Source organism: Pelodiscus sinensis, chromosome 17 (genome assembly GCF_052426305.1).
Source record: "Pelodiscus sinensis isolate ZL-2025 chromosome 17, ASM5242630v1, whole genome shotgun sequence".
Classification (NCBI taxonomy): Eukaryota; Metazoa; Chordata; order Testudines; family Trionychidae; genus Pelodiscus; species Pelodiscus sinensis.
The window spans coordinates 20,087,728-20,109,369 of record NC_143068.1 but is presented as its reverse complement, the minus strand read 5'-3'; the positions used below and the strand labels follow the sequence as shown (position 1 = coordinate 20,109,369).

Here is a 21,642-nt window from a genome sequence, read left to right as displayed (position 1 = left end):
ATGTGCCAGTGTATTTCCACAGATTGGTTTTAATATCTGATGATAACACATGATGCCAAGAATATAAACTTTGACCATTATCACTTGTATGTTCAAGGAGATCCCTAAAGACTAAGAGCTTTGATTATATTCAAACAAACAGAGCTGGAATTTAACACCCATCCATTTCCCTGACCTTGTTTTTTTTCCCCATGTTGTCCCACATAACAAAACAGTCTGGATAATTTTGTTGACTGAGTAGAAAATAGAAGTTTACAAACCAAATGTACATAGCAATGCTGAATGGCAACACAGCTCCACACATCACTTATGCAAGTGCAGTATGTCCACCCATTCACCAAAACTGTCCTTTTCTGTGGCATAGATTTCAGTGCCCATTCCAAGTGCAAGTATTTGACTTCTCAGGAAGATACCCAAGTACATTTAACATTCTTTAAAGTCCTTGCTGACATCTTTGTTTTGGTCACTGAAGAAAGAATTATAAAATTATTTCTGCTTTAACATTCTGTACTCACATATATGGGCTAGTCTTTTGCTAGGCACAATCATTATTGATGAATAGTCATAAAGAGGTAGCCGTGTTAGTCTGATCTTGGTAAAACAAAAAAAGCAGTCATGTAGCACTTTAAAGACTAACAAAATAGTTTATTGGGTGATGAGCTTTCGTGGGGCAGACCCACGAAGGCTCATCACTCAATAAGCTATTTTGTTAGTCTTTAAAGTGCGATGTGACTGCTTCATTATTGATGAACTGCTGTAACAGCAGCTGGGGTTTTAGCACATCAAGGCTAGGTTAGTGTCATCAAGAGATAATAAAAATTCAGACAAATCAGAGGGTAACTGCTGAAGTGAAAGAGTTTGGACAGATTATTAGGAAGATCAACAAAGAAAAGCTCCAGGAAACCTCTTTAGTGTTTTCCTTCTTCCCCTTTGGAAACTGAATTATCTTAACCTCTCAAAAATGTATTTCATGATGCTGAGCAGCTGGAACCAGGCACAATCTGTCATATTGCTGAAAATTTCCTCTTGACTTTTTCTTGCAGGTGATTGAGAAGTGAATCAATAAGTTGTCCCACAAAGATGGGGTTTTCAACTTTTCCAGCATGAGTCACTTGTTTTCCTTAAATAACTGTAAACAGACCCTAAATGCTTAATTCTTTAATCAACCAATGCATGTTCTTTTTTTTTTTTTTAAGCATGAAGGAGCTGCAAGTTTACCTGGAAAAATCAATGGATTTCTTTTCCTTGGGTCAAGCTTTTGTTTTGTTTAGATGAGTGGGGTGTTTTGTTGTTATTGTTCTTGCTTTCAAGGGAAGGAATGTTGAGAAATATTTTATTATTCCTATGAATCATTAATACATTCTATCACTGCTTTCTTAAAAACCAAGAAAACACTGGACACTTTTAAAAGGGTCCCTATCTATTATACTACCCCTTCACATGGAAACATAACTAGGATTAGTTAATACTTTTCAAAGCACAGTTATCAGTAATTATATTAATATATGGAAGATCTTTCTACATAATTGAATCAATTGCTAAAGTTAGAAATACTCAAGATTTTTCAACATTATTTCAAAATCATAGTTTTTTCAAAACTAAAAATATTGCCATTAGCTAATAACATTATTTAAATTATATTTTCTACTTTATGCTACTAGTATTGATAAATACCTGCAATACCAGGGTAACAGTCACTGATCAGTAGTTTAGCTAAAAGCACATTAAAAATTCAGTAAAAACTGTATTTAGTGAAGAATGTAAATGACTTCCTTTTGTAATGAAGGTACAAAACCATAACAATTAAAATGTTCATAGAGTATGAAAACAAATTGTTTTATATTCAAATAAAACACTCACTTGTTGGGTAAAAAAATTACTAATAGCAATAACCCAAGTTATATGTTTCTACAGTATTCATACATTATCACCAGAGTCATGATTTTGAAGGGTCAGAGAAGTTATGTAAAAAGCTCATTCAACATGTTTATTTTATTTTCAACTTTGAGGAATATCTGCTGCCTTTGTTAACTGAGGCCCTTTTATCCTGGAGAAGTATCCACGTGGATCCAATTTCAGACAGATTGTCAGAATAGGCATTCCATTCATGCGTGCCCAATGGCAGAACTGAACCCTGAACTAAGTTTTTTTTAGGACTGAAGAGTCAATACAATTATAGCAGTGAGCTGGATTCTACTGTCATATGCTTTATTAGCAGAACTGCTAACTATGGCTCTGATCCTGCAGTTAGAAATATGTAGCTCAGACCCTCATGCCTGCACAAAGCCCCAGTTAAGTAAGAGAAGGTTCATAGAAGTGGACTCTGTGCTTGGGAGTGTCTGCTGGGGCCTATTTTTTGCTTACCAAACCTTTATTATTGGCGATGAGGCAAGAGGCAGAAAGACATCTTGATTTGCAGGTACACAGGCTAAATTTGCAGTAATAGCAATACAAAAAACCCCACCATTGTCCACTGATTAAATTTTATACAGAGATTATTGGGAGAAATACATGGAAACATTTTCAGAAGTACTTGTCAGAACATATCACCACTTTGCCCTTAGAATGTCTTGGTTTTTTTAAACATATACATATTATTTTGGATGTTTTTATTGTATCCAACACTACTGAATTGTAATTGCCTGTGCAGCAAGGCTAAGTGCCTCAGTGAAGGAAGGCACTTAATAAATAAAGGTCTTGATCCTACACTTGACATTGCATAAGGGAACCACCATGCCTGCCTGTAGCCCCTCTAAAATCAATTCAGTTCTACATAGATATTTGTCCATACAGCTAGATGCAGGATAGAGGCCAAATTCATTTGTTCATCAATTCCCTCCAATACCTCCCTGTTCATTGCAAGAAGTGAGTGAATTTACCACTTTAATAAAACTATCAATATGTATCTCAATACCACTACAGAATGACCATGTGATTAATTACTGGAATCCTTGTCCCTCCTCATTCCATTTCAGATTATTCTTTTGTTTTCCTCACTTGCTGCATCACTTCTATCATTGTTTATTACTTACATTAGAGTACCATCTAGGAGCCAGAGCCATAGAACAGGATCCTTCTGTTCTAGATGCTTACAAATACAGAACAAAAAGAAAGACCCTGCCCTAAAGAATAGGTCTCTACATAGGCACAGCAGTCTCCCTGCACCATCTACATAGTAGCAATAAGGCCTTATATTAGAAAGTGTAATCTCTAGGGTAGAGATCATGTCTTTGCATATGTTCCTAGATATTCCTGGCACATTTGAGTATTTTCCATAACAAGACATGCTGTGACACCATCAGCAGTATTTTGAGATTTCTCAATGCAATGCCTCTTTCTGAACAACAGATTATAGACTACAGAGCGCAGTTATCAGGATGTCATGGCTAAACTGGCTTTTACTTGGGTGAGATAACTGTATAACTCAGTCAGGACCTCACCAAAGTGACAAGAAAATTGTGAAAAACATGTCCATTGTTCAACAAATACAGCGACAGAATGCACCCTTGACTGCACACGCGGGAGTCAATGTTGTGGCTATGGCCAAGAATGGCTACTACTATCAGTAACTTATTAAAACACATTTGTTTCTCCTTGACATGGCACACAACCATCCCTACCTTTGCCACATCTCAGTAATGGTACTCTAATGAGTTTCTCTTCAAATTAGTCTGGAGGTTAAAACCAAGATGGAACATAGTTGCTGCCTTATTAGGAGGAAGATGTCCTCCACTGCACACACTGGTTGCAAGTATTTCAAACAATTTTAGCTCCTTGTACTGGTCTATGAAGTCACTGACAGGTCTCCCAGTATATGAACAATCTTCTCTTGCCTTATGGGCATTCACAGCAGTTAAACTCATCTTGGCTGGCCTATTGATCAATTACAGTCATAGAGTAAGGCGAGAAGGGACCCTTGGCCAATTATCATTTATTTTATTACAGCAGCATTTACGCTCTAATCAGAAATGTGTAGCTCATTGTGCTAGGCCTGTACACACATATAACGAATGCTGCACCAATTCTCTTAGAATCTAAGCAGCAATCAAAAATTATAAGGGAGAGTCTTGCAGGCATTAGCCAGACTATTACTTTGGGGGGAGGGGTATATTATTATTTGCTCTATAGTACCACACAGAACATCTAGTCATGTGCTGGGCCCCCATTCTGCATCTTCCTCTAGTTGGATTATGGACTAGCTGGAAATGGATCCTTTGGTGACAGGGGGTTTGAAACGGATGACAGAACCGGGACTGATAGCGACCAGCCAGACTGTCTCTCTTTAGATTTATAATATTTGAAAGGGCAAGAAGGGGGGGGGGGCTCTTTGCTTTGCTTAAATACTTTGGCAATGGACCGAACATATTGATTAAATAATTGACTTCTACCACAGGCTCTTTGACAAAAGACAAGTCTCTGAAAATTGCTGTAAATAAAGTCACTTTTCCGGAGTGTGACTTTTTAATTATTTTTTTTTAAAGGCGAAGAGTGAGATCAAGAGTTCAGGACTTGTAATAAAGAAAAACAAAAAAAAGTCACAGACTCTCAAACCACTACAGTCAGTGCAGCGTCACAACTGCAAGCTGTCAACAGCTCTTGCTAGCACAGAAAATACTGCCTCCATGACTGGTAAGGAATTAGAGGTCCCTTGCCAGCGGCAGAGGCTAGGGCTTAGGTTAGATCAGGGTAATTGCTGTCAGCCTTTGCTAACGTAGTACATCACAACAGAATGCCCAAGAGAAACCTATGGAGACTTCTAAGAAAGCAAATCAGCTAAGGAGCATTGAGGAATGCCCTACACCCCTCAAATATCTGATTCTTTATCTCATAATTGAACTTTAAACCAGGGATGTCACTGTGCAGACAAATACACTATTAACTGATAAGCCTGGGTTTATTGGTTAATCCTGTCTACTATACACATCCCTCCCCCCCCACACCCCCGCCTTGCAGCAAGAGGGAAGGAGAGGCAGGAGCCAGTGGCCATGGGAGCCCCCATGAGCACTGGATCCACTTACCCCCCTCTCCCGCCTGTGCTGCTGTCTCTTATAAAGAGGCAGCAGTGCGGAAGGTGATACAGGCAGGTGGAAGCCAATATACATGGGGAGCTGGCTTTTAAGATGGCTCTCCACATGTGTCCGTTCTGCCAATCCACCTGCCCCCCTCCTTGTTGTGTCCTACAGAGACAGCAGGTGGGGAGGATCAGGCAGGAGCGGGCTTAAAAGCTCTCCATGAGTGACAGCTCTGTGGCGCCACCTCCCCTCCCCATGCGCTGCTGCCTCTTTCAAAGGCAGCAGTGCAGGGAGGCAGTGGCGGGGGCACTACAAAGCAGCCTCTTTCTGGAGTGGGCCAAGCTTGCTACAGACAGAGGCTGCTCCACAGCAGCAGCACCTGTCTGTGTGGGGTCCAAGGTCCCCTGGACAGAGTCTGCTCCATCATCCCACAGAGCAGCCTCTGTTCGCTGGGAGCTCAGACCCCAGAAGAGAGGGGCTGCTGTTGTCCTGCACTGTTGCCCTGATACAGTAGCAGCAGCGCTGGGTGACAGGAGTCTCCCTGAGAATGGGGCAGGGAGCACACTGGCTGCTGGCCCCGGAAACTATCAAATAGTCGTGTAACCACTAAAATTTGATGGGGTTATAAGACTATTCCATTACACACTAACATCCCTACTTTAAACAGTGGCCAACCTAAGAACTGTCATAACAGATTACTACTGTGACTGTTTTATAGGGCACATGTTTCACAGTCTAATCCCATTGTCGAGGCAAACTTCACATTATTAAATAAACAGACTGTCAGCTACACAACAGAAACCTTGGCCATCAACTGAATGATGTAGGCTGTTCACCAACTGCAGTTAAAAAGAAATCCAAACAAGCATGAACCAAAAATGTAACAAACATGATCATTGATATGTACTGTTCCTTATTTGTTCTGACAATCATCATTTCTTTTGAGATGTTGATCTATTTTCTATAATTGTATAGCATTTTTTTAAATGCTAACACTAAAACATCCATTTACAGTCAAGTTTAGATTCCTAAACTACACACGGATTTTGAACTGGTATCACTATGTCAGTTGGGGTTTTGATTTTTTTTTTAAAACACTGAAACAGTTCCACCAGTACAATCCCTAATGTGGGCAGTTACACTGATATAAAGCACTAGTGCATGAGAATAGCTATACCAGCACAACAAAACACCTTTAATATTATTATAAATATATCCAGTCATGAGGGGCTGGCACCACATTATCTATGCCATTTATTATAGTTAAAATGGTAAACTCTGTGCGTAGATAGAGCCCTTTGTTACAAAGTTATTATAAATACATTTCTGTCCCCGAAAACAAGTGTTGTCATTTATAAAACCACACTCAAGCAAAGCAACAACCTGCACTCTGCCAAGGCTGAGCCAAGCCACCCAATAATCCTGATATAATGTTACAAGGTAAGTATCTTAAATGAAATGTTGTATTCAAATAGCTTGCCATACACATCCCCCTACACACACACCAGACAATCTAGGAACAAGCCACCCAGCAAATGTTTCCACAGCCTTCACCATGGCAGGGAAGCACAATGGGCCGGCGGTCAGACGAGCTCAACTCCCAATGAGGAAGTCAAGGCGCCTGAAAATCTGGCTAGTGCCAGTTGTTGCTGCTCACTAAGACTTCGAGCCGTCAGGCTATTCCTTTGTTGCCATTTGGTTAAGGGGAAAACAAACGGGGTGTGTTGGCCTCCGGCTGACAGCGGGAATCAAGGGAGCGCCGAGTGACTTCATCCGAGGCTCATTCCTGAAGCTTGCCCCCAGACGAGCCTCCCCCAGGTTTCTATTGTGTCATGTCACCCGGCGCTGTCCCCGGCAGAGAGGGCAGGGGGCTGTGGAGCCCGCGGGGGAGCAGGGCATATTACCTCAGAGCCACGCTGTTGCCGTGGCAAGATCCTGCCTAGTCTTGCAGGCGGCTCCGCCGGGTTGGGCGTGCCACCGACAATGGCGTCAGGACCAACCTGTCAGCTCCTGCCTCCCGGAGCGCTGCTGAGGCCGCCGCCTTCCCGGGCAGCCCAGGGCGAGAGAGGAGAGACCCAGCGCCGTGCCCCAGCAGGGCCGCCCTTCCAATACCAGCTCGCAGCCCAGCTCAGCCCCCCACCCTCGGCCACAGAAGGGAGTTTTCCCCAGGGCAGCCTCCCGTTCCCAAAGGAGAGGGGGGGCCCCTTTGCGCCTGAGCCCCCGGCCCGCAATGTCCCTTCCCGGGAGGGGGGGCGCGGCTGGACGGGCGCTGGGCTCTGGAGCAAACAAAGGCGAACCGGGGCCCTACGCCCCAGTCCTCCGCATGGCGGGGGAGCCGGTTCCCCCGGGCTGCCGGTACGCCCCAGCCGGGCTCCTCTCTCCTGCCTCGGGAGCCGGGCGATCCCCACCCCGGCTCCCTCCCTTCCCCCGACAGCGGGCCGGGGAGCCGGCTCCGGGGGGGGCTGGCTGCCCAGCACCAGCCAGGCACTGCAGCCCCGGGCAGAGCACGAGAGGGACGCGGCCGCGGAGCAGGCGGGCCCCGGGCAAAGCGAAGGGGAGACCCGCTCCGGGCCCGCGCTCACCCGCCCCGGTGCTTGCTGTCCATCCGCTTCTTCTGCCTGACGGGCTGCAGGGGGATGTTATCGGTCATGGCCGCGGCGGCTGCGGGGCGCAGCCGGGGAGGAGCGCAGAGGGATCGGCTTCCCAGCAGCGCCTCGGCCCGGCCTCTGCGCGGTCTGCCAGCGCCGGCCGGGCGGGGGGCTGGGCCGGGCTTCCAGCACGCAGGTAACGTGCCCGGCTCTTCGCCTGCGCCGCGCCCCTTCTTCGGCAGCTCCCCCCAGCTGAGCTACTGCCACCGCACCCCTAAGCTCAGCCGCGGCAACCCCGCACCCTATTCACTGCCACCGCACCCCTAAGCTCAGCCGCGGCAACCCCGCACCCTATTCACTGCCACCGCACCCCTAAGCTCAGCCGCGGCAACCCCGCACCCTATTCACTGCCACCGCACCCCTAAGCTCAGCCGCGGCAACCCCGCACCCTATTCACTGCCACCGCACCCCTAAGCTCAGCCGCGGCAACCCCGCACCCTATTCACTGCCACCGCACCCCTAAACTCAGCCGCTGCAACCCCGCACCCTATTCACTGCCACCGCACCCCTAAGCTCAGCCGCTGCAACCCCGCACCCTATTCGCTGCCACCTCACCCTTAAGCCAGCCGCGGCAACCCCCCCCGTACCTCATTAACTGCCACCGCACCCCTAAGCCCCATTAGCTGGCGGCTGAACCCCCGCACCCCATTAACCAACCACTATACCCCAAGCCCCAGCCACTGGCTGCTGAACCCCCTGTACCCCATTAACTGCCACCGCACCCCTAAGCCCCATTAGCTGGCGGCTGAACCCCCGCACCCCATTAACCAGCCACTACACCCTAAGCACCAGCCACTGGCTGCTGAACCCCCTGCAGCGCATTAACTGCCCCTACCCCCCAAGGCTCAACTGCTGACCACTAAAGCCCCCCCACTGCATTAATTGCCGCTGCACCCCAAACCCCAGCTGCTGCAACCCCCCTGCATCCCATTAACTGTCACCGCACCCCCTAAGCCACAGCTGCTGGCCACTGCAACCCCACAACCCATTAACTGCCTCTGCACCCCAAGCCCCAGCCACTGACCTGCCATAGCTCATTAACTGCCACCAACCCCAAGCCCCAACCTCTGCATCTCCCACACCCCTTAACTGCCACTGCACCCCAAGTCTCAGCTGCTGGCTGCTGCAATCACCTGCACCCCATTAACCAGCCTCTGCACCACAAGCACCAGCCCCCATACCCTAGCTGCTGAAACTCCAACTGCCACTGCACCCCTAAGCCCCACCATTCAACATTGCACCTCCAACTCCCCCATCTACTGACCATTGATCTCCTAAATGACAGCCACTGGACATGCACTCTGCCTGCTGCACCTGCCCACAACCCCTTTGGGGAATTGCACTGCCACACCCAACCACCTCTACCCCCAGGAACTGGTCCCCTTTTACTTTACCAACTCCCTTACTCTCAATTTAGGTCAGTAAAGCTCCCACCAGGATATATATGCCTGGCTGGGCAAAGCTCTTCAGGCTATAGAGTCCTCTGCTGTTGAAGCGCTGTCCATGCCAGCACTTTACATCATTAACATTTTTTGTCAGTCAGAGCTGTGAAAAAAGCCACTCCCCTGCACAAGGAAATGCAGTGTGGATGTCGCCTTACTATAGGCAGTGGGACTTGGATTTTGACAAACAAGGAGTTCTGTGGGACCTTGTAGGGATTCCGACTCCCCCTATAGCGTCGCCCGTCGTTGATTTTGGGGAATTGGCTCCAACGGCGGCAGTGCTATTCTATTCGGGTCGCTGTCCTCTGACAGTGCCCACACAGCCTGGGCTTTACCCCTTCCGGGTATAGTTCGGGGCATCCGAGCGCAGACGGAATAGTTGGGAACCCCCTTGTTCCGCACCCTTATCGTTGCCCCCTGTGAAGTACCTTTCTCGCCGATCCCCGGCGACACATGTCCGAAATGCCCCTTAGTCACTCTCTTGGGTTTTTCCTTTTTAGCTACTCCGGGAGAGGGGTATAGAGGAGGGCAGGGGGCCCGGGTCCACCCTCACTCCCGGGCCTCAGCCCAGGGCCCTAAAGGACTCGGACCGGTTTTGGTCCAGATCCGGCTGACAGAGGCATCCTGCCAAAACCTGCCAATCTGAGGGGTTCTTCTATGATCCCACCCTGGGCTACTTCCTTTCCGTTCTGGCTCTCCTCCCCTGCTGCTGTCTTACCCGTCCCTCCGCAGGCCAGCCACTCGTCGCTCCGGACGGCCTTCTGGACCCCGTTGCTCCACGGGTGTCTGCAATGTCCTGCGTTCCGTGGCCGCAGGTTTGCGCCCTCACCCATCCTCTGAGGTCGAAGGCTCCGATCTCTGGTGTTTGTCTTCCCGCCGCATCTCCCCTCCTCCACACAGCCCGGGGGTGGCGTTTAAAACTCCCACCGCGTCCGGCGCCGGAGGGGGATGTTATGCTGATGTCACCGGCTAGCTCTGTCCCTCCCGCAGCCTCCGTGCCACGGCCGCCACACCTGAGGCTGTCAGCTGGTCCACGGTGCGCGTACACCCAGCACAATGCCGGTGCGCACCTCCTTGCCGCCCGAATAGGACGCTTGCTACGGGGGCTTTAGTGCGGGATTGCGGGGCCCCATCACAGATCTTAAAGATTTGACAGTCATTAGGGCAGTGGTTTCCAACCTTTTTAACCACAAGAACACTTTTTCAATTTAAATGCAATGCAAGATCCACCTCAAACCCAAATACCTTTACCCCGCTTCTACTGGCCACCATTCCCCATTACTGATCAATGGGAGCTGTAGGAGCAGTGTCTGTAGGCAAGGACACATGTGGAGACCACCTGCTCTGCTTTCTCAGGGGCTGCAGGGACATGCCAGCCACTTCCAGGAGCAACAATTACCATGGGGATAATGACTCCAGCCAGGACCAGTTAGGCATTTTAGAACTCACTACTCAAAGAATTAAATGTAAGTGTAAGATAAATGAAAATTACGCAATGCACAGACCAGTCAAAAACCAAAAATAACCCACTTTGCAAGCAGTAAAAGAAGTAACAACAACACCCCCCCCCCCCATGTGTGTGTTGGGTCGGGAGATGAAAGGGAAGGACAGTGTGAGTGTGTGTGTGTGTGTGTGTGTGTGTGTGACAGAGACACACACAATATGGCTACGTCTAGACTGCAAGCCTCTTTCGAAAGATACTTTCGAAAAAGAGCATCTAGACTGCAAGCAGTACTTTTGAAAAAGCAAGTCGCTTTTTCGAAAGAGAGCACCCAGGCAGTCTGGATGCTCTCTTTCGAAAAAGCCCTGTTTGCATTCAAGAATGCCTTTTTTCGAAAGAGCACTTTCAAAAAAAGGCATTCTTCCTCGTGAAATGAGGAGTACCGCCATTTAAATCAAAAGAACGCAGCTTTTATTTCATTTCGAAAGAAGGCGGCTGTAGTCTAGATGCAGGTGAAGTTTTTTTGAAAAAAGACTACTTTTTTCGAAAAAACCCTGCAGTCTAGACACAGCCTATGTGAGTATGCCAGAGATTTGAATTGCCAAGCTTCCTCCACCCCCTTCTCTTCTGTGTGGAGACAAGGTATAGAAGTGGGGGGAGGAGGAACACCCTGACATCAGTGCTCCTCTCTTCTCCCTCTCACACTATGCACAGCAAGCAGGAGGTACCCGGGGGGGGGGGGGGAGGCAGCTCCAAGGCAGAGAGCAGGAGCAGCATGACAGTGGGGGAAGGGGCAGCTGAAGTGCCAGCTTGATAGCTTCCTGGCGAAACCAGCCAGGATCACCTGTAAGAGGCTCCAAGATCTACTGGTAGATCCCGATCTACTGCTTGGTGACCACTGCATAAGGGTTCATGGATAAAACCCACTTCCATCCGATGCACTGGAGTGGAGGTTACAGAGGAAAGAGTGCATATGTAAGGAAGAAGTTGCTTGGGTTAATGAGGTTAATCAAGTCAGGGTGAAAGTGGCTCATTTACAGCATTTGATGTGGAGATTGGAATATCCATGTTTATGATGTGGTTATTAGGTTAATACAATACAAACCTCTTCCCTCCCCACCCTTCCTCCTAGTGATGAATAAGGCAGTTTACCCTGCCTCTCCCAGCCCTAAGATCACCCACCACCCATGACCTGGATCCAAGGTCTGTCGCCTCCCAGGTGAGTGTCCTAACTGTTTGTGAGAGGAGCGTGCACAGCCCTGTCTTAATAATAAATGGTGAGGTCTGCCTTGACCACAGTGTGGATCTCTAACAAGCAAAACCCAGGCCTGTCTCAAGTCTGGTGCATGTAAGCAGGCAGGCAAGGCCGAGGGAGAAGCTTTGAGAGGCAGGAATGTTTTGCATAACAATGCAGATTAAGCATGTCGTAGTGAGGCTACATCAAGAACACAGGACAATCAATCTTGTACTGGTACTTCTGTTTCTGACAAGCAAAAATTATAGGTGCGGCCATAAAACCGTTAATTATACACATAGTTTTTGCGACATCCTGAGTAGCAGGATGTACCTCAAATAGGGCATTGCGCATTGTAGGTTTCTTACATAATACGTAATCAATTGGTAAATATTATTAGAACAAGAATGACCAAGTCTCGCTTTGCTTTAAAATGGGCTGTGTATGAAGAATTGATGGGAGGGAGTGAGCAGGATTGACCCACAGGTCCTGCTCATTGTAACTAGAAGTAAACAGACCCTTCACACCAACAACCCCAGTGCATGGTGTTCTAATAGGTAGGAATCAGAAGAACCATGACCTCCTGCCTGGTACTGTAGGTAGCAGATAGATGAAGTGTAAGTGAACTAGGCTTTATTATTGTATTCTAGTAGATTTTCTATTAATTGCTTTTGCATTGCTTAGCACTGTATTAATTGTTTTAGAATTTATAGTATTTAAGGTTTAAATTGTTTTTAAGGCCTGTAAAATTGAAACAACTATATTAACTGCTTAAAGCTTGTAATAAATAAGAAAGTGGTTAAGTCTCTCTAGAGTGTCCTGGTTTCCCATGAATCTAAAATAAATCGAACCACATGACACCATTGCACTACAGTGTAAAATCATTCCTACTCATATCTGGCCTGGTGGTGACTCTGCTGTGGATAAATGCTAAAATACACCCTGGAGAAAAGAAAATAAGAATGACTCTCTAATCCAATGGTCAGAGTTCCCAGCTGGAAGGTGGGACCAGAGGCAGCAAGAGTCCTGTTTGCCCTAGGCCAAACCCCACATCAGCCCTTCCTCAACACTCCACCCCGCCTCTGCACCAGCACCACTCCTTCCCCCAAGAGCAACCCAGCCCTTGCTCTGCCTCTTCCTGACCATGCTCCTCCCTTTGCCCTCCCAGTGCCTTCTGCCTGCCACAGAATAGCTCATCTGCAGGGGTGAGAGGCACTGGGGGGAGAGGGGCAAGTAGCTGATTGGTGGGGCCCACCAGTTGATGTCAAGCACCCACTATTTTTTTCCATGGGTGTTCTAACTCTGGAGGACCCATGGAGTCAGTGTCTATAGGTAGGACCAGTCCCCCTTTCTGCCCATTCTTTCATGAATTAGAAGAGCTTCATCAGGAAAGAATGAGGAATACCTACTTCAGATTGTCCCATTACTCAGTGATTCTTTCTCCCCTTTGCACAGGGTGGGTGGAATTAAACCAGGTTGTCCCATGTCCAAGGTGAGTACTGTAACCATCTTCTCCCCGGTTGGACTGTCAATGGGACTCAATCTGATAAGTGTGCTTAGAGGTCTCATACAGGCTTGGGCCCTATACCTGACTTTGGCAAATGTGGAGACTAACATCGGCAAAACTTTTGCTAAGAAAACTTATTTATCCTAGAAAGAAGTGATTGTTTCCACTGTTCATATTATCACAGTCTTTTCTTTATTAGCATATATTTCATTAAGTTGTTAAAATTACTGCTCTGTATGGGTTTTTGTATCATCCATTTTTACATAAATATAAATTTGAAAATTATTCTCATAATATACTGAAAAGTGGAAAGTATTCTATTGTAAGCTGTAAGTTAGTTAGTGAAAAAAACCTTCTCTCCTTGCCAGTCTTTCATTCATCTTAAAAGTCATCCAGGTTGGTACAAGGAAAATCCATGATAGAAAGTGGACTTGATTTTATTTGTTAAGCAATGATGCCAGAGAGTGCTGTGTGTGTGTGTCCAGACTAGGATGGATTAAAAGTGCCACATTTTAGCTAATATGTTTTAAAATGCTCATGCTAGCAGGGTAAGCGTGTGCTGTGTTATACAGGATACAGTTCCTGTCCCAAAGAATTTACAACCAAAGATTGTGATCCTATGAAGACTTATGCATCTGTTTAGCTTTACACAGCCTGAGTAGTCTGCTGACTTAATTATGTACATGAAAAAAATCTTCGTATGGTTGGAATAGCCCAATAATGCAGATTATTTTACAAGCTCACAGACTCTGATGTAAAAGTTATTTTGGCAAAAAGCAATCTACCCATTCCCAAATACAGGCTATGCTAAGTGTTACTGATTATTTTCCTGTTGAGATATGATTGTTTTGTTTTGCAATTACTTAGGAATTGGAGAAACTCAAGTACATTAGTATTCAATGTTTATAGGCAGTATGTGTAGTATAGCTATATAAATTACTCTGAGAATGGTAGCTGCAGTACAGTAGTAGTACAAATGCTAACTACTACGCCCTAAAAGGAAACATGCCTTATATAGTGATAAACAAAATAGATTGAGCTCCTTGAATCTAACAAAGACAAGGTTAAGGGGTAGGGTTGCCAGGTGTCCGGCATTGACCCGGACAGTCCGGCATTGACCCGGACAGTCTGGCATTGACCCGGACAGTCCGGCATTGACCCGGACAGTCTGGCATTTTCATCTCCTGTCCGGTAAAAAATTTCAGAAAATACCGGACACCTAAAATGTCTGGTATTTTCTGTTTTTTCCCTGCCAGGGGGCAAAAATACCGGACACCTGGTAACCCTAAGACACACTCAGCAACTGTCCCCCTCTTACCTGGTTCCACAGGGAAGCTGCCTTCTGGCTAGATCAAGATAACAAGACAGCTGCCAGCAAAAAGCCTAAAGAAAGAGGAAGCAATGCCTTCTCTGGGTCTTAGTGCTCAACCTTTCTGCTCTACCTATCCCTATTCTGACTCTGCTTGCACTTAAAGGGGCCATGCTGTTTTAATGCTGTTTTGTTTTATTTTGCTTAACTCTCGGGGTCCCTTTTTTTTCCCCTCAACAACTTTGGTCTCCCTCTTTTTTCCCCGGGGACTGGGGGTAGGGGGGAATTTGGTACTTTTGGTTAAAGTACATCTGGCAACCCTATTAAGGGGTGACTTGCTCACAGTCTATAAGTACCTTCATGGGAAGGAATATTTAATAGGTTCTTTGATCTAGCAGAGAGAAGTACAACATGAGCCAGGGATTAGAATTTGAAGCTAAAGAAATTCACAGTAGAAATAGTGCACATTTTTAACAGAACAATTAACCACTGAAACAATTTACCAAGAGTTGTGGTGGATTCTCTATCACTGGCACTTTTTAAAATCATGATTGGATGTTTTTCTGAAGGATTCAGGCTGTGTGTTACAGGAAGTCAAACTAGGATCACAATGACCCTTTCTGACCTGGGAATCTATGATATCCTTGTATTTTTCTCATTAAAATACAACTAATTAAAAAAAATCTTTAAAATTTGATTTTGATTCTCAAACTAGAGTTTCATTCTCCTTTCTTTGTTGAAGATTTGTGCTGAGGACCAGGTGGGGGAGGAGTAGAAGAAGGGAGGTTGCTCTTGCTCCTACCCCTTCTGGGGAGGGGCCCAGAGCCAAGCCCTCCCCACAATTTTCCCAGGCCTCAGTGAAATCCCTCAACTAGGAATGTGAAAGTAACTGTGTACATCATGGTTACATGCAGGCCTCTAGTATGTGCAGGAATCCAGCTCCTGGTACACACTGGCTCCTGAGGAGCTACTAGCCCTCATCCCCATGCTGCTACTGCCAGCTCCCCATGTGCATTGACTCCCCAGGAAGCTGCTTGCTCCCTCTGCATATAACCATGTAATTGCTTAAATTTTCAGCTGTTACATGTTTACTTGATTAAACACATTTAACATCCCTACCCTAAACAGCAGCAAAAATGAAGCAATAAATTAAAATCCCCCACAGTTATGCCAGAGGTCATCATGACATTTTGTAATAAAGACATTTCATTAATAAAGTTGGAAGAAAAGATATAATGGAGAGAGCAGAGTGAAAAATAACAGATTATGTTCTCTCCAGTAGTAAAAGTTCTGATTTATTGTAACTGAAAGAGAGACCAACTCCAGGGAGTTGAACCACATGGCCTAATACATCTGTGCCATATTTACTTTCTATGGGTTAAATCCTATCTCCAATAAAGTCATTGCAAAACACTTACTTGATTAGGGCCAGTATTTCACCCTATAGCAGGGGTGGGCAAAAGGGCCTCCACAGTCCAGATCTGGCCCACAGAGGTCCTGCTGCTCCCCTGCCCTGGCAGGCGGGGAGGAGATCTCACGTGCTCCTCCCACCCCCAAGCCCTGATTGGCCTGGGGGTGGAGGGAGCGTGCAAAGTCTCCTCCCGCCCTGCCAGGGGTGTGGAACTTCTAAGCATCACACAATTCTTGCAGGATAGGGCAGGGCCAGAGGAGACTTCACGTGCTCCCTCTCCCCCCAGGCCAATCAGGGCTTGGGGACAGGGGTAATGCATGAACTGCTGCTCAGCTGGCAATTGACTCTAAGCAGGCACTCTCCTGCAGGGCGGGGGCAGGGAGTGAGAGACTTTTTGTGCTCCCTGTCCCTGACTGGCCTGGGAGTGGGGGGAGCTTGGAAGCTTGTTCAGAACAGCTGGTAGTTCTCTTGGGGGCAGGGGCAAGGACTTCACATGCTTCCCCACCCACAGACAAATCAGTAGGGTTGCCATATGGTTTATCCAAAAATACTAACCCCCCCCCCCCCAACACACATACACACAAACCACCGGGGATAAAATTCTGCTGAGAGGGAGAAAAAAAGAGGGAGACCAAAGTTGCTGAGCCCCCCCCCCCCAAAATGGACCCCCAAGAGTTAAGCAAATAAATAAAATAAAACAGCATGGCCCCCTTTAAGTGCATGCAGAGTCAGAATAGGGATAGGAAGAGGAGAGGCTGAGCACTAAGACCCAAGGAAGGCGTTGCTTCCCCTTGCCCAGGTCTTTAGGCTTTGTGCCGGCAGCCATCCTGTTTTCTTGGTTGAGCCAGAAGGGAGCTTCCCTGCGGAACCAGGTAAGCAGAGAGCCCAGTTGCTGAGTGTGTCATTGGGTTGCCAGGTGTCTGGTATTTTCGCCTCGTGGCAGGGAAAACTCCCAGAAAATACCGGACGTTTTAGGTGTCCAATATTTTCTGAATTTTTTTTACTGGGCAGGAGGTGAAAATACTGGACTGTCTGGATCAGTACCGGACACCTGACAACCCTACAAATCAGGGTCTGTGGGTGGGGAAGCACAGAAGTGCCCTGGCCCTTCCCCTTCTGCTTGAAACCCTGTCCTTTCCAGGGCAGCCCAGGGTCACTTCAAAAACTTCTACAGTGGTCCCGGTCAAAAATTATTGCTCGCCCCTGCCCTATAGGTACAAAAGTCAAAGGCCTGATTTTCAGTGATACTGAGCAACCCCCCTTTGACTCCAACTGGAATTGTGCATGCTCAGAGCTTCTGAAAAAATCAGGCCCCAAGTAAATAAATCCTCACCAAAAAGTTTATTAAAGCATTGGAAAAGTTAGTAAAACCTTGGCCAGTCAAGAGTGAGAAAGGGATGAACGTGAAGAGAATGAAGCAGAGCACATAGGAAGAGGAGGAAACAAAATAGGAACAGGAAAAGAAGAGAAGCAGAAAGGAATTCTTTCCCCTCCTCCTCCTCAATGTTTCCTCTAATTTTTCCAATCATGTGTGAAATAAATTTTATGTTCACTAGGAATGTTAAATTTCGATGAATCAGTTAATGGAGTAGTCAAAAGAATTTCCATCGAGTAGTCAATAAGGGGGGTAGCTAGTTATCTTGCTGCACCTCTGCCTTTGAAATGTACAACACCTAAGCTAATCGGGTAGTTGACTAGTCACTTACATCCCTAATGTGCACAAAGGCATGTGCAAATGTGCATCACCAATATAAACACATGCTGCTGGCTGTGGGTGCTCTGCTAATCAGCTGGGCAGCATTTGAATCTCTCCTGGAAGGCCTCAAAAACACTTAGCTTGGAGAGGACACTGCCCCTCCTCCCTAAATCCTTTCATCCCATTCTTCACTGGGCTTTTCTTTGAGCTTGTCTGAAGTTTTTGTACCATTTTAGCTTTATTGGTTTGAATCAGGGAGGCTACGTCTAGACTGGCATGATTTTCCGGAAATGCTTTTAACAGAAAAGTTTTCCGTTAAAAGCATTTTCGGAACAGAGCATCTAGATTGGCAGGGACGCTTTTCTGCAAAAGCACTTTTTGCGGAAAAGCGTCCATGCCAATCTAGATGTGCTTTTGCGCAAAAAATCCCCGATCACCATTTTTGCGATCGGGGCTTTTTTGCGGAAAACAAATCTGAGCTGTCTACACTGGCCCTTTTGTGCAAAAGGGACTTTTGCCCGAATGGGAGCAGCATAGTATTTCCGCAAAAAGCACTGATTTCTTACAGTAGGAAGTCAGTGCTTTTGCAGAAATTCAAGTGGCCAGTGTAGACAGCTGGCAAGTTTTTCCAGAAAAGCGGCTGATTTTCCGGAAAAACTGGCCAGTGTAGACACAGCCGTATAGTTTAAGCAGTACATCCCCCTAGCGCAGAGTAATTATACCAGTATGGAATTGCCTATGGGAATAAACAATACCAATATGCAGCATCATGATATTCGTCTAACTCTGTCCACACTCAAGGGATGTGTATTTTTATCTTGGTTATTAAATCCCTCCAAAATGTACTGCTAACCAAAATATTTACTTGAGCCCTGTACAGATACCAAATTTATCTCCATATCTGCCACCATATCCTCAAAAGTGAGACGCATGTACATTTGCGGATGTAGATCCTGCAGATATAAAGCAGATATTCATGGATTTGCAGAACTCTATACATCAGTACAAAGTCTGTGTCTAGGCCAGGCCTTTCTATATTTATTTCCTGCTCTCCTTTCTCTTCTGCATTTCAGGGGTGCGGGAACAAATTTTATAGTGTGGGGTCTGATGATGGAAAACATTTTAATTAAGGGAGATTGCCTATCTCCTGGAATGGACCTTGAAAGGTCATCAAGTCCAGTCCCCTGCCTTTACAGCAGGATCAAGTACTGTCGCTGACAAATTTTTGCCCCAATGGCCTCCACAAGGATTGAACTCATAACCCTGGGTTTAAGCAGGCCAGTGCTCAAACCACTGAGCTATCCCTCCCCCAAGCATTTGTTTGTTGCTACTTCAAGTGGGGAGGGGGACAGTATCACCCCCTTCACTCCTAATTACACTCAAGAGAGCAACTGAAGTCAGATCTCCTTATTCCCCATAACCAAATATCTCATAAAGTGTCACATATGGTTATGCAGGAAGCATCTTTTTATTACATATTTCCTCAGTATTAAAATGCCATCTCCTCTGTCTGTGAGGAAAAAATTGAGTATGATGTTTTATTGTGAGACAGAACAGGATGGTAACATTCCCTCAAAGTGATAATTTAATAGGTGTAGCAATCAAGGCACCTAAACAGGGTATTATATTATAGTCAATAAATACTTTGAGAGGTAATATAATCTGCAGTAGCCACAAAACCACTCCTAATGCTTTAGATGACTTAAATTGTAGTCTTAGACTGAAAACTGAAGTCTACAACCAATATAAAAGCCCCCCAAAATTCGGTGCTATTTGCTTTGACTCTGAATGGAACAAATAAGACCTTTAAAGGAGCCACAATTATGTTGCACATCACACTTTGGCTTCGTTCCCCCTGCACTGGTCCTTTCCCTGGCCTCTTTTGTGCCTGTTCCTCACACCTGCCTAACTCTTCCCCTCTCACATGCAAGGGATTGAAATAACTCAGCCCCATGCTGTGACACACAATGCTGTTAACTCTAGCAGAGACATATGGTGGTTCCTAGCATGGTTCACAATTTGGCCCTTCACTCTTACAGGAATCTCTGCATAGTCACTTGAGTAACAATGAATGAACATTAATAGAAATACCGCAACATCAGTAGAAGGGCACTTATTTTACAATCCATCAGCATCATGGTCAGAACATCTTGAGGTACTGTACAAAGAAGCACTTTTAGTGAGTCAAACTCATGTGGACTTCCATTTCACCCCTCATTTTGTTCTGCAGTTTTTCATTTTGTATTTAGAGAATTACAGTAAACAACAGGGAAAAACTTGTCAGCTGTCTACACTGGCCGCTTGAATTTCCGCAAGAACACTGATGATCTCATGTAAGAAATCAGTGCTTCTTGTGGAAATACTATGCTGCTCCCGTTCGAGCAAAAGTCCTTTTGCGCAAAAGCTTTTGTGCAAAAGGGCCAGTGTAGACAGCTCAAAAGTGTTTTGCGCAAAAAAGCCCCGATCGTGAAAATGGCAATCGGGGCTTTTTTGCGCAAAAGCGCATCTAGATTGGCACGGACGCTTTTCCGCAAAAAGTGCTTTTGCGCAAAAGCATCCATGCCAATCTAGATGCTCTTTTCCGCAAATGCTTTTAACGGAAAACTTTTCCGTTAAAAGCATTTGCAGAAAATCATGCCAGTCTAGACGTAGCCCAGTAGTGTTCAGAAGTGATCTAGATTGGACTGTAGCCAAATGGGTAAAGCCAGACTTTAATGCTTTGTTAAGGACATTGCATACACTCTCTTGGGAACAGCAGCTTCCCAGTCCCCTTGTTCACAAACCCTAGATTTAGATGGGTGAAAAACACATCAGCCATCCCATGAAGCCTGTTTCGTCTGTATTGTCTGGATGAATGAGACAATATCCATAAAAAGTCTATGACCAGCAGCTGAGGAGTTGGATCTGTAAGTGCAATAAAATCCACTTTAATTTCTCTGAAGCCACTAACTTGTCTCTGATATTTAGTTTTTGCATGTACAAAGCTTGAAGCAAATAAGCAAGCCCTGAAAAGACCTGTGTGGCACCCAATTCATAACTCACAACTGCTCATTAAGAACAGCCTATTTATTTTTCCCAGCTTTAATTCATTACATTTGTTTTCATCTCAGTCTCAAACTTCGCCTCCCGGGTTGTTCTAATGTTGATTAAGGTTAATGCGATACTATTGCATCAACTTAAAGGTGAGCAGATCTTTTCTGATTTTTTTCAGAGTAATTTAGAACAGCACTAGTTCTGATCCAATTAGCAACCTACTATCATAGCTATATTGTAAGAGGAGATTATTCATTGAGTACCAGCATGCTTATTGTTAATGTGTAGAAGAATTTGTTAAAGAACAGAATTTTTTAAAGGTTAAAGGGCAGTGTGATAGGTTGAGTGACAGAGATCACCTTGAGACTGTCACTTGATGGGCTGGTTATACAACTGAGCCCATGTATGGTGGGTGAAGGCCCAGCTGGGGAAGGCAAATCCAAGCCACACTTCTTCCCTAGAGACTCTGCCCCTTCAACAGCCTCCGTTCCCCCCTACCCCCACCAAGCTTCACCCAATCTCAGACCTCAAGCCCCATTCTTCCTAGCCACTCCGAGGGCTAGGACTTACATTACCCACTGCCCATGACTGAGCCTGCCTATCTGCCCTCTGGGGCACCCCACACCCTGTCCTGCTGGGCCAGAAGCTCTGGTCTCCCACAGCTAAGGCAAAGAGTTGGGGTTACAGCCTGCAGCAGAGGAACGCAGATCCTGAGAACAGCTCAGCTTTGGGAAGGTTCCATCACAGGGACTTGACACAGCAGCCAGGAGCACAGCCCCAGTAAGACCAAAACCTTAATAAATCCATCTTACTCTGCATAAAAGTTTTGCACAGAGCAACCTCATAAAGATCACCCCCTTTATCAATGAAAAAGAGACATGCACAGTTGTTGTGCCCCTCCCCCCTTCC

The 21,642-nt window shown here is 46.1% G+C and overlaps 1 protein-coding gene across 4 annotated transcripts in view; it reads right to left on the bottom strand.

The window, feature by feature from the left end:
- Positions 1 to 16,142, bottom strand: part of ATP9A (ATPase phospholipid transporting 9A) — a 117,287-nt gene extending 101,145 nt beyond the window's left edge. The window contains exon 1 of one of the 4 annotated variants that reach the window (XM_075901191.2): positions 16,012 to 16,142. Coding sequence is in view for 2 of the 4 variants with exons in the window: in XM_075901190.2 (XP_075757305.2) it covers positions 7,595 to 7,662 (68 nt within the window). In the remaining 2 variants the exon portion in view is untranslated. Of the gene's footprint in view, positions 1 to 6,916; positions 7,519 to 7,594; positions 7,918 to 16,011 lie in introns of those variants that run through there. The other 3 variants (XM_075901190.2, XM_075901189.2, XM_014576705.4) reach the window with 3 other exon arrangements.
- Positions 16,143 to 21,642: the final 5,500 nt, after the last annotated feature.